Source organism: Lytechinus variegatus, chromosome 2 (genome assembly GCF_018143015.1).
Source record: "Lytechinus variegatus isolate NC3 chromosome 2, Lvar_3.0, whole genome shotgun sequence".
Classification (NCBI taxonomy): domain Eukaryota; kingdom Metazoa; phylum Echinodermata; class Echinoidea; order Temnopleuroida; family Toxopneustidae; genus Lytechinus; species Lytechinus variegatus.
Window position 1 is genome coordinate 64,855,860 of NC_054741.1, and position 13,785 is coordinate 64,869,644.

The following is a 13,785-nucleotide window of genomic DNA, read 5'->3' on the forward strand; positions in this document are numbered from 1 at the left end:
ACAATGAATTCACAAAATTCATTTCTCTTGTTCTTTGATAGAACTTGTCAAAACATAAATATTCTAATCTAAGTCAAGGTGACCTTCTCCTTTAAAGAGAAATGCCAGTAGTTGCAGTAAACACTGATTTCATGAGAAAGTCTGTAAAACCAGGCTTGATTGTCAGTATATCATCGAGGATCTAGATCTGGTACAGTTACAGAAACTGAACTTTGTGAAATCTTGAAAACTACGCTGAAAAACGTTCACACTGAAGATCACCAACACAGATAAGCACACGTGGGACAGTGTATTATTATTGCTCTGAATGCCGGCCCGACGCTTGACCCGAATCCTGTGCTTATTTGCTAATTTCTCAGCAATTACACAATTTCTTCCAGAATCCTTTGACACATATCTTTTATTTATACAAACAGACACTTTGGTGGTCATTTCATTGGATTCTGTATGAACTCATTTTGATATCGTTACCACAACTAGCATTTACCTTTAATTCCTGGTTCTACTTTCAACTTACGGGTTTAGTTCGTAGAGGTAAGACTTTGTTTGGAAGTATAGTCTGAGAGGCTGAGTGTTGCTGATACACTGGACGGCAGAATTCATGAAACATGTGTTACCAAGGTTACTGAGACCGGTAACACCTTTATCTGTTCGCACACCTAAATATAGAAAAGAGGAAAATTGGAAATATATATATATGACAATGGCTGTTGGAGTTGGGGCCTAGTACAGAATTTATAGAATCATAGAACAATTTGTCATGAATGGTTACTTAAAGTTAAACCAATATACCTTGGTGATTCCTGATACTTACTCTGTTGCCTGTCTGCTTTCTTCTTGGCTAATAATGACATCTCTTCCGGCCAGCTAAGATCCTTGTTCCTGATCTCTATTAGTAGGCTCTGCTCATCGGCAATGCCAAGCTGATCCAACGTGCTGGAATCGTCTTCAAGGACTACAGGGTTGTTCTGGGTTAGGGAATAAAATCAAGATGAATCCAGTAAGAGACAAGCATAACAAATGGATAAATAAATGCATTAATGAATCCTCTCATAAAAACTGTGGACTCCTGAATAAGATAGCAAGCTTAACCATGGTAACAGTCGTCAATCTGCGCACTGTGAATGAAGCATGCATCAGTAGTGGTCATTTTTTACTATATGCAGTAAATTAATCATAATCTGTACAGGAAATCTGCATAAATGATGGGTTCAACCGATGGTTTTCAAAATAAACTTTGTGAAGTCGGGCATAACTATTGCCATCTTACCTCATCTTTGAGGTTCCATAACCTCATTTCCTCCATCCTGACCCTTAACCTCGCCGCCAGGAATTCATGGACCTGTTGAAGGGTGTGCATCTTGCTGAAGCATGCCATGTACGCCACGTAGCGCTTGGGAGCTTGGGGTGTACCGCTGTTTCCTGAGATGTTGATACCGAGTCCTGAGGAACTCAGTGATATATTGCCTGTAAAGAGAAGGGTGGGTCTGTTTAAACAGAAGTACATACAGAGCCCTGGGGAACCCACAATAAATTGCATGCAAGGTGAAGGGGGTATGATTAAAGATATTCCTAGATATAACTAGAGTCATTAGTTTGTTGATTAATATATTGAGTCTGACAAGATGACCAAGATGGTGTTTAAAAAAAATCTTGATAAAGAGTTCTGATTTTATTTCTTTTTCTTTTCTTTTTTTTGATATACCATGAATATGTTAGTGTATGTAATTGTAGACCGGTGTGTTGGCTCAGTTGGTAGAGCGTCTGTCTCATAACCGGCAGGTCGGGAGTTCAAACCCTGGCCGCGTCAGACCAAAAGCCGTTCAAAGATGGGAGTTGCTGCTTCCCTGTTTGGCGTTCAACCAGAAAAGGGATAGAGCATCGTCGATCTGGCGCTGCACAGCGGCTGCCGGGTACACAATCAATTGGGCAAAACAAAGTTTCGGAGTATTTTATTTCTGCTGTGTATTTTGAACAATAAAATATGAATTTTCATTTTCAAAAGCTGGGATTTTAGAGTGCAACTTGTGAAGTGCTATGTAACTACATGGAAAAGGTGCTGTACCAAATACTTGATTGATTGGAATGGATTCCATACCTAATCCAAGATTAACACCACTCCACCCATTCTGCTTAGCTTGAGGGGTCTGATGTCTCAGTAACTTTACACACAGAGGGTACAGTTCTAACTTGCAGGACGTGTTTCCTTGCGACGACGTCTGAACGATTACCTATCAAAATAAAAATGAATCACATGTTACGTGGGATTTTATTCAGATCTAATCAGTTGAGTATGTTGCACAAACAGATGTACTTTAAGTGGTGTTTGACTTTTGGGGGTTGCATACATTTGAAATCCATCATGCAAGTGATCTGATAATGGTGAAAATTTCATTGATGATTCTCCTATCTATATGCCAATAACAAAATATTATTTCTTGAAATGAAGTCTCCATGAATCAATGGATCATGCTTTAAATACAAACCTTTAAATAATCACAACATCCATGACTCTGCTCACAAGAGAAAGTTAAATGTGATAGCATCAATGTCATATAAATATATAATAAAAACATAGTAGAGAACAATGGCCCAATTTACAATACAAGACGACAATGTGATCTTCCATATCATCCCATGTATCAGATTACACAGAAATTGATAAGAGCAAATGATCACTTCCTTTAGATCCTTATCAGAATTTGAGCTTATTGTAGCTGGTGAATTTTCTTTGTACCTTGAAAGACAATCTAAAGTTTATACTTGAACAGGAAACAGTGAGGTCATGGTAGTTTAAACATAGAATCCTCTTAGGTTAGCAATTTGCTGAAACACAATTTCACTTTCCACAGTAGTTGTTGTTAGGTCACAAAATTGATTTCAACCTCACGATGACCCAGAAATATTACCAGCTTGACAACCTAGAAGACTATCTAAAAATACATGTTTATTTTAATAATAATAATCCGCTTTTATATAGCACTTAATACATCGAAACCACGTGTCTAAGCGCTTTACAGATATATTATTACCCCGGTCATCAGATTCAATCAGTAATTCCTGCAAACAATGTGCGCACATCCTCCACTCCCTCAGGAGTATTCCAGTCAGTCGCCGATGAGGCGCACACAGTACTGGACAAGCTACAATTACTTTCACATCCTACCGGGTACCCATTTAGCACTTGGGTCAAGAGTGGCAAAGTGTGGATTAACGCCTTGCCAAAGGACGCGAGACCGCGGTGGGATTCAAACACACAACCCTGTTTACAAGGCGAGAGTCAGAACCACTACACCACGGCTCCTATTTTGTGATACCTACATAGACTCTTTAAGTCTCAGGACAAAAAGGATGCAGGGTTTCACTTTATCTGGGTTTCTATTCCATGTCAATATAGGTATACAAATCGCAAACCTAACGTGTGGGCAAGCCTATAGATCATATTAACCCTAATTGGGCCAGTCAGTTTTATTTTAATGCTTCATTAACGCATGCACATGACAAATATGCTGGTATTCAATCAAATTCTGAATAATTCAATTTAATTTTACATACATATTCTTTTCAATCTTATGAATATTCATTATCTTAATCATATATTTATAACTGAAACACTTTTTGTACGTTTTCAAAGTGAAATTGATATATGAAATACCATTTTGCAAATTTTTGGTCTGGCATGCATGAACAAAGTATTGCGTATCTTTGGACTGAATCACAGTGAAATGTTCACACGTTGCAATTGGGAAAAGGGGATAGATTGCCCACCCTTCCCTCTGTTTGTAGGATGACAAATCATTACCTGGCTGGCAGAAGGGCTGTAAGTCTCACATGCACTGTACATTTTGCATAGCACTCCACTGAACAAATACACTTTTTCAAGCTGCAATGGAATTGAAAATAGCCATGCATGCCCGATCTACTGCGCTTCTGTCAGCAAGATGATGAAATATACATGTATCATTTCTATCTTTAACACTACCTACATTGTAAGTATGGATTATCAATATAATTCCAAAGTCAGAGGTCCAAATAAAGAAGGAACAGCACATGTTTAATATGCTGGTCTAACAGTGACCTAGCTTTAAAGAATCTCACAAAAAAGATAAGAGGTGGTCTTTAAATGCAGATGATCCCTTCGAACGAAGATGCAGTCTTTATAGACAAATTTTGACTGAAGGTTTGAATGTACTTACGTTTCTAGGGAGAGCTGGTCCGCCAGCATACCAGAGAGCTAGGGCTTTCCAGACAGGGTCCGGAATGATTTCATAGTCTTTGTTCTGTGCGATTGGAGGGTGCCGTCTTAGTCTACCGCCCTCGTTAGTCAGGGTAGATACTTGCTGTTAGATGAGAAAAAGCAAAGTTGCAGCATGATATATTTTAAAGAAGGCATTTGAAACATTCCAGGGTTGTTTCATGACTTTTGCGCACGACTGGTTATCTGTTCTTGTGCTAAATGAGATACAAAGATATTCCTGTTTGACATAGTGGGAGTTAATATTCTATAAACCGAATCAAATCTCTACAAATTGCAAACTCTGAATCAAATGCTTGCAATGGGATTCAAAATTATTAGAATCAGATGAAGCATCCACCACGGCACTAGTCATCATTAGATTTTAACTTGAATCAAATAGAACTTTTCATTGCAGAGCCAAGATAAATGGCCTATACAGAGGGCAATGCTTTAGCTTTTGTTCACTAATGACTTCAAAAATTCCTTTTGGCTCCATACAGATATCAGCCAATTCCAGTAGGCAATGGGTTAAACTGTAACCTATTAAATCCATGTAGGCTTTGAACAATAACCTCCCAGTTCCACTGTACAGTGACAAATCCATTGATTACTTAATTCTGTCATTCCCATAGGCTTTGGACAGGGATTACCCACTTCCAGAAGACTATAGGCTAATAAAGATCTACATACCTTTTTATTATCAGCTGCTACAAGAGATGTATTATCAATAGGGCCCGGCTTGCACGGAATAGAGTTGGTAGGAATGGCTACAGCGTGTCCAGGTCTCTTCCTAGACGGGCTAGCACTGTTGAATGATGACGCATGCTGCAAAGGTTTCACACTGCTGGTAGATCCACCCAACGAGGCGTGGCGAGGAAGTGAATGCGACGTGCCCGGCCTTGAGATGGTGGTTGCATTCTGATTGGACGAAGGGGACGAGGGGGAGGAGCGGGATTGGCGGGAGTCGCTCCAAGCCTGGCTGCCGTTGCCCTGGGTGCGACGCGTGAAGGACGGTGAGGAGGACGGGGTGGTGTGGTTCGGGGAGAGGGCAGATAGGCTGGTTTGGACACCAGCATGTCTTGAGGTTTGTTGGCCACTACTACTGGTCGGCTGCAAAGAAAAGACAACATTAACACGTACAAACAGAAATGGAGAAGTTCCTACCAACAGGACTATGTAAGTAAAAACCAAGATGTTAACTTTCTATGACAGCACCTTTTAATCACTCCATACAGTATGTGTAACATTTCTGCAGTCTGTTAATTACAACCAGTAAATTGAGTGAGTGTTGTAAATAAATCAGATCAAATCTAATCAAAATCTAATCAAACTTTGGTTTGCCCACATATAAGCTCAAGCATCAGACAAAGTCACAAAGGAAAGACCTTTTCCAAAATAAAAACTAAAGATCAAGAAATATTTCTTTATTCACCCTTTAGTTAATTGTCTCACATGATGACCAATGCGAGGGATAATGCAATCTACGCACACAGTTATATTGCAAAATACAATTTGTTTACACATTGTGAATACAGCCCAACTATTCCCAGCATTCACAAACAACAGCAATCACAGAGAAACTTCTCACCTTGTAGTTGACATAGTCATTCCAGCTTTTCCACCACTGGGCTGAGATGAGGTACCAGGTTTGAGCTGGCCTCAGTCCTCTCCTTCTTTCTCTCTCTACCCATCCCATGATTACCTCTTTCTCCTCCACCGTACTCTGCGGTCTTAGACCAAGTATGATATGACAGATCTGGAACAACAACGAGAAATACAAATTTCATGAACATGCTTTCCAATATTTCCACATTTATATTTTTAACAAAAAAGAAAGTGCCAAAAAAATTACATTCTTTAACAATAAAAAACATCATTTTTTATTTTTTCAATATATTTTTCTTCTTCTGTTATCTTCTCTGTTGTCTTTTTCTTCTCCCTTTCACTTTTCCCTTCTTCTTCTTCCTTTTTTTCTTCTCCTCCCCTTCTCTTCAAGTTTCAATGACTGCCTTGTAATTTTCATTGATGCTTCTTTTCCATATATATTGTTCGTCAAACACTGGTTTTAAAATGTTTACTATGTCATTTGTATAATATGTTCCACACGGCCCCAATGGAAATCAGTCTGTGATCTGTTTGGGCTTTTTAACCGTGTATAAATAAAATCAATCTTATCTTATCTTAATGTTGGCATTTTGAGCATTACAGAATTTATATGGATTTTTCATCAAATTTTCCAATGAAAAAAATGTGGCTTTTTGATGTTTATGGGTTGCCCCCTACATGACACACAGTTATGTCTTGATCTACAAAGACATCACTTTATGAATAACAATAAGCTGGTTATCTACAAGGCACTTAAATATTATAGCACCAACAGATTATAATGGATTCACTCAGTCATTCCCACCTATAACATACGCACATACTCCACTCCCTTGGGAGCATTCAAGCCAGTCGCCAAACTGGGCAACCTACCTGAAAGAGTAACTTATTGAAGTCATCTGGGAGGCTGTTCTTGACGGCCCACACCTGGAACTCTTCGGCAGTGATACCTTGATCACTGTCTCCAGCATGCTTTGATAGGATGTCTACGGCGATATCCACAGGATTCAGGTTCTCAACGGCTTTGAAGTCCTGACCGCCGCAAGGATACCAAAGCATTTTGTGAAAAGAAAGAGGTGATACCATATTAGAATATCAATCAAGTATTATTTATTACTTGACTGAGCAATGCTAACATTTTTATTGCTGTTGCCTTATGTATTAAAATTTGCATTAATTCAAGACATAAGATGATGTTGGTTTTCAAAGCAAATTACATACTGTTAATGCTATATGCATTTATTTCAAGCCATGCGATGGAGCTTACAACTTATACTACCACATCTTATATACTATTGCTATAATGATCCTAGTACATGTAATATTAATATACACATAATTTAAATTTAGGTAAGTGATTAAAATTACTTTTCAGACCTGCATTCTAACATATTCCAGCAATTCAAAGAATTATTTGCAACTTTACTAACATTTTCATGGATCAACCCTCTAGTACCTTTAAAAAAGTCTAAGTATAAATGCCTAATTTAAGTGGTGGTTTAGGTATAATTCTACATGAACTTTACATGAGTTACAAGTGATATTTAAAGAGGATATGGTTATTAAGAAAGATCAATAAAGAAATTCTAGTCCCCCAAAATAGTCTGAATGTATCAATATTTTGCCTTTAGAAAAAATAATAATAATATGCTGCTGAAGGTTAGTGATGGTTCGTGTATAAACCTAAACATACATGTATGTACTTTCTATGAAAACATGAGTGTCATGTTCTAAGATGATATGAATTAAAAGGACAAATAAATGGAAAACTAGTTACAGCTTTGAAGACAGAGGTATGTTAATTAGTCACAATATGAATAGCATTTTCTACATTTTGTATTCTCTAATTCCACTATAACTAGAAAGCACTGAGCAGAATTTCTTTGCACCATAATGGAAAAGAAGAAATTAGCACTACACCTTTGAAAGCCTACAATATTAATTTGTGCTTTAGAGTGACTAACAAAAGCCGGTTCCAACATCTATTGGTAGCAATAAAGGACTTCACAATGGGCTTTCAGGTCCAGCAACACAGTCGATGCAATTTATCGCTACAAATTGTGCTACGACTATTGCTAAGCTTTGTGTTATGGGCCCCTTATCCCATTGTGTGAACTATGATGAAATTAGATAGGAAAATGACACTGGGGAGCAATCCCACTACAACCTGTACCACAAAGTGGTTTATAATTTCATTTTAAGTGGAATCCATCCTTGGCAAATGCACAAAACCAGAGAGGTGAGAGCCTGAATGAAATTCTACCTAAGCGCATTGCATAAAAAAAAAATAATGAATATTAAGTTTAACACACAATAAATACCAACTACCCTGGTAACAATGATTAAAAGATATCAAGGATTTCATGAAAGTTAGCATAATAATAATTTTTTATGCATCAGGCCCTGGAATAAGAACTGTAGGGCTCTATCGAATATGAGCTCACATGTATGGATATTACAACTTTTGAATATCCACAATTTTCTTCTTCTTTATTCAGACTTTCACCTCCAATCTGATTTTTTTTTCTCCTTATTTTGAAATTAATGCCTATTGGGGTTGGATTCCACTTTATGGCACCAAAGAAAAAGAGACACAATAACATCGGTAATGTACAGACATACAAACTTCAACTTACAAATACAACAGACACACACATACATGTACATTAGGCAAATCATATGAATGACAATGCAGATTTCACCATACTACACAATCTTGGTATATGCTCCGTGAAATCACTTTACTTACACCACTCACATTATAGAAGGCCCTTATTCATGAAGGCAGACTAAATTTTCGTCTTTGATAAAAAAAAGGGAAGCATTATTTGCACTGCATTGTTGAGGTTCGTTATGAGTTGAAAATTGTAATAAAGGCTGTTATAATGTGAATTCTACCACAGAAAGACAAAGCTGAAGGAATTAAATTTGCTTATTTTTTAGAGAACTATATACTGAATACTGTACAGGTCATCTAATTACCAGCCCACATCCTTAAACCTTTTTCCCTGTTTCACTTCTTGGTATCCTTTTTACATCAATTGATATCCCTTTGCACAAATACAGGTTAAAAGCAAGTGATTTTATATTATTTATGACTGAAATAGTGTCACTGGTGATTTCCTTCATATAAAATGTTCACAATGATTTGTTACAAGGGGATTATTCCAATGTATGAATTAAAATAAAAATGAAACTATTCTTATTCTATTGCTGGGGAGCATATGTGTCATAAATTCACAGCATTTACTGATGGTCATGAAACACTTGATTCACCTTCATGATATGTGTGATTGAATTTTTACAGTTATTTATGTCTGGGACCGAAATTTAACATCACCATCCGGAATACCACAGCTCGAACCTCTGAATCAATTTGTAACTAGCTCACATAGCTTGGATTACAGGCGCACACCACAAGGCCTACCTTCATGAATATGGACCTTTAGACTATAATAGAGTGAGAAACAGCAGAGGTAGTAGAAGTAGTATCAGATGCTACACCGCAATCTACAGATGCTCAAGAGGACTTTGAAGCGATGAAGATGACAGTTACCATGGTGAGAGTGATGGTGGTGGTCATGAGAAAATTAGAAGAGAAAGGCACACTCTCCAAATTCAGCAACCCAGAAAGGAAAGCACCATGATGGTACTAGTAGCAGTGCAGACAGAATTCCAAGCCAGTCATATCTAGCTTTATATAGGGGAAGGAATAAAGGTTTTCACCCACTCTGGCTTCATGTTTAGTTTGTTTTCTTTGGAATTTACTTTATAAAGAAAAAGTGCAACCTATGGATTAGTGGGTTAGTGACCGTAGTGTGTGGAAAAAAAATTGACTAGTTTGTTATTGAACAATGAAATCAGATGAAATTTATGGATTTTAGAATGGTTCAGTATGCATTAATCACACTAAGAAAGTTATATGGTTGAGTTAAAACTGAATGTTATGTGGAATAAATCAGGTGCATTTAATCTTTCTATTGTGGTCATTATATTATCATATATTTTACCTCCCTACCCGCACATTTCAAAGTCTGACCAAATGAAAAACCTTACTACATTTCTTAATTTCTTTTATTCATCAATTATTCTTCTATTCATTTCCAAACAACTATATTTAGTTTGTATTATAATATACTTCATGTAATTTCAATAGGAAAGGCAAACAGAAGACTGATTTTGAAAGATTATCAAGATTCTGTAATCCATACTTAATTGTTCACGGATTGATTGCTTCTCTTAATAATTTGTCATTCTTTCTTATATAAATTTGTTTTAAAATATTTATTACATTCAGGGTTTTTTTTGCAGGGAGAGAAGGGGGGAGGTTGAATTTTAGAAGGCTAAACCAGAGTGGGGTACGACCTCATCCACTTTCCCCACATCATCATCACTCACACATGGAATATAACAAACTCACAATCTCAAGCCCCACCCTGGATTCTCGACGAACGTTGAGAAGAGCCGTGCACATCTTCTCCAGCTCCGTCTTGGACAGTCTCCCGTCACGGTCCGCATCAAAGATCTTGAAGTAGACTGTAGATAAGGGGATGGAAGGGAGAAGAGTGAGGGAAGAACAGCGAGGGATGGACAGGATAGACAGAAGAGGAAATATATAGAGAGATGGAGGGATTTGAAGAAGATGGAGTGAAAAGGAGGATAAAACATGGAAAGAAAAGATAAACAGAATAGGGAAGAAAGAAAAATGGAAAGGGAGGATGAAGCGAATAAAAGACGAGGGATCGGCAGAAAAGGATGATTCACAAAATTTTGATGGGATAAGGAGAAAAATAGCGAGGAATGGACAAGATTAGATTGATGAATAAGGTTCGAGAGACAAGTAGTAAAGAGGAATAAGGATAGATAAATGGAACAATAAATAGGGATCAACAAGAATGAATGGTTAACAGGAAAGAATGAGAAATATATGAACATTGATAGGATAGAGGTATTAAAAATCATGAGGAATGGACAGGGTAGATGAAAGAATAAGAATGGAATAACAGGACAGTGGGGAAAATAAGGATTGATAAAGAGAGAAAAAGAGATAAATAAAGGATTAATAAATACTAAAAAATAAATTCATTTGCTTTAAAGACAGATCTATGTCATCACATGATACACTAAAAACTACAAGATATAAATGAAGCACATTTTCCCATATCTATTAATTAATTGACAGTATAGTGTCTTTAACAACATCTCAAAACACCTGTGTTCAATGATTTTTTTTATGGTTTCTCACAAAAAAAAGGTTGCATTACAAGAACAAAATTCCTTGCCTTCAACAGATGAGTTTTATTTTTTCAATGTGTGAATGTATCTTGATTCCGAATGTACTTTATACACGTATGTAGAAGGACATACTAATGTTAAACTTTATAATTACAGTACATATATATGCATATGAGATAAACAAGTTTATGAGATAAACAAGTTTATCTCATAATGCATAGTCTACATGTCTATAAGATATAGAATAAAAGTAAATTGTAATTCCTTTAACTTAATCTTACAATTGAGTGATTACAATAAGAAACACAAATTACCATATTTTATCAATTCACAGGTTATCATTCAACCTTACCCTTTTTCACAATCTCATCACATCTCCAGGTTTTTTGTTGTTTTTTTAGAATAATTTGAAAACCTTCATTTCACATGAGAAAGTTACCCTATCTTACTCTCCATGGATGAATCATTAATTAGCATGATGGATTTATCTCAACATTCTGCTCTTTGGTGCCTGATCCAGCTTAATGGTAATGAAGCAGTGCAATCTCTTAGATTGCTGTCGGTGCTCCAGTAATATATTTTCATTCTCATTCTCACGATCATTTACATTCATGCATGTGAAAGGGTACATTCATACTACATGGCAAAGTAGATATTGTTAAATGTTTATCTGTTAAAAGTTTTTTTAAAACTTCTTGTTTATACAAATCTATAAATAAGATAGCACACAAATATAAAATCAATTGTGTAAAATAAAAGCTGAGATGCATATAAATAAAAGCATCAGGTTTATGCATTCATTTCTTCACTTGACATATTTCATATCATGTCGCTCAAAATATCTTGTAATATGGGATCCCATAACTCTCTGGACTTGTTGAGTCAATAAAGATTGATGAAAAAATAAAGAAACAGAACTCCTTCATGATCGTTCAAACTGCATTTTTCGATCCGATTTTACAATCCAATTTTAGCAAGCGTTTTTCAGAACGTTAAGATCCTGCATTGAAAATCAAGTCTAAACACCCCCTAATAAGCACTATCATTAGGGTCAGACAGTCATCAGCCAGCTCGGCAACATCATTAAGATCCGCTCATTGCGAGAAGGGCATAACCTCATCTCACTGAAAGCTTGTCAATGCCCTTCTTCCACTGAAAAGATGGATATGAGCTGAAAGCCTGACACAGCTCCATTCCCTTCCTGGGGCTATGTACATCCTTGCTATTGATGAGACGCCAGCATAGTAGGTGGTTTCAGACCACCTCGAAGTTCGTCTGTTCCAGGTATTTTCTGATCGGGAAATTTACCCTAATCAGAAAATGCCTGGTGATATTGGCAATGTGAAAGCAAATTACGCGTAATCTCCCCGAAAGAAAATACCCACTAAATAGTAGGTAATTGTCAAAATTACAAGAACTTTCGCTGGGATTTTTCCAAGGTCGCAGGTATTTTGGCAGTGTGAAAGCAATTAACAGGAACTCATAGCCCAGCATGTAGTTGGTGCGGGCTGCTGAGCTCGTGATTATGAATCTCGCGCCTTGCTTGCTTATCAGACTATACTGCGCATGCTCGTAACTTCAGAAACTTTATACCGGAAGGGTATGTTTCGGGCGGTGTGAATGCAAGAATAATTGATGGGTATTTTTTAGCCTGAAAAACTTCTCGTAATTTAACAGGGATTTCTTGTGATCGAGGCGGTTTGAAACCACCAAGTGTCAATGAGAAAAGAATGAGAGCCCTTTCCTTTCAGGGTTCTGTTTATGACTGGATTTTCAAAGAGATACAAAGTGAAAGAAGTATGTAACCCATCTCTTATCTTAATTGTTTTTTGTAACTGGGTTCTTAGAGAGAGAGGGGGGGGGGGTGCAGCAAGAAATAACTGAGCTTTTTAACCATGGACTTGCTTCAACACCACATCCTGCTATAGAGGAGCTATGCAACTTATACAGATTACATCTGCCCTACAACATCCCCAATCGTGTGGTCTATGATTATACGTGAGGATTAGTGGTGAAAAAATGCTTGTGGGACTTGTGCTGAAAAAAACAACTTTTGTTAAACTTTATATAGTACCTTTAATTAAAGATAAATACCAGTTCTGGTAACAATCTCAAAATGAGTTCGAACAGAATCCAATGAAATTACCACCAAAGTGATTGGATGGATAAATAAAAAAACATGTGCCGAATAGCTCTGGAAGAAAATGCGTAATTGTCGAGGAATGAGCAAAAAGTGTTCCATCAAATGTCGGGTATTTTTCTATTACATCAATAATAATAATAAACTGTCCCACATAGGCTTTTCTGTGTTTAGTGACCATCAGAACTATCGACTTTGAGCTAAGATTTCAATATTTTACAAAGATAAGTTTACATTAATGTACCAGATTTAGATGTATGATAATAAACTGACAATTAACCTTGATTTGTAAGACTTTCTCATGAAATAATTGTTGGCTGCAACTACTGTATCTTACCTTTAACAATCCCCCGTTTCTATTTTCTTTATAACTACTGAATTTTCAGAATGGGGTTCATAATATGAAAGTGAAAGATGAACCGTTTCTTTATCTATCTCTTTATAGCGACTGGATTTCTTAAGAGAAATAATAAGAGATCCTACATGGATCCTTTTTCCTTTATTTCAAAGGACAAGATTTTCATAGTTCAGATGAATACCCCTTTCATAAACCCAATTATGCGGCTAA

The 13,785-nt window shown here is 36.8% G+C and overlaps 1 protein-coding gene across 3 annotated transcripts in view; it reads right to left on the minus strand.

Annotated features, from left to right (window-relative positions):
- LOC121408658 (ubiquitin carboxyl-terminal hydrolase 32-like) overlaps positions 1-13,785 on the minus strand; it is an 81,339-nt gene that overhangs the window by 22,399 nt on the left and 45,155 nt on the right. For 2 of the 3 annotated variants that reach the window (XM_041600196.1, XM_041600195.1), the window contains exons 8-16: positions 10,263-10,378; positions 6,716-6,874; positions 5,826-5,993; positions 4,928-5,347; positions 4,197-4,340; positions 2,099-2,231; positions 1,271-1,467; positions 815-968; positions 518-659 (exon numbers count right to left, since the gene is read on the minus strand). In XM_041600196.1, the coding sequence (XP_041456130.1) occupies positions 518-659; positions 815-968; positions 1,271-1,467; positions 2,099-2,231; positions 4,197-4,340; positions 4,928-5,347; positions 5,826-5,993; positions 6,716-6,874; positions 10,263-10,378 (1,633 nt within the window). The remainder of the gene's footprint in view (positions 1-517; positions 660-814; positions 969-1,270; positions 1,468-2,098; positions 2,232-4,196; positions 4,341-4,927; positions 5,348-5,825; positions 5,994-6,715; positions 6,875-10,262; positions 10,379-13,785) is intronic. The other variant, XM_041600197.1, reaches the window with a different exon arrangement.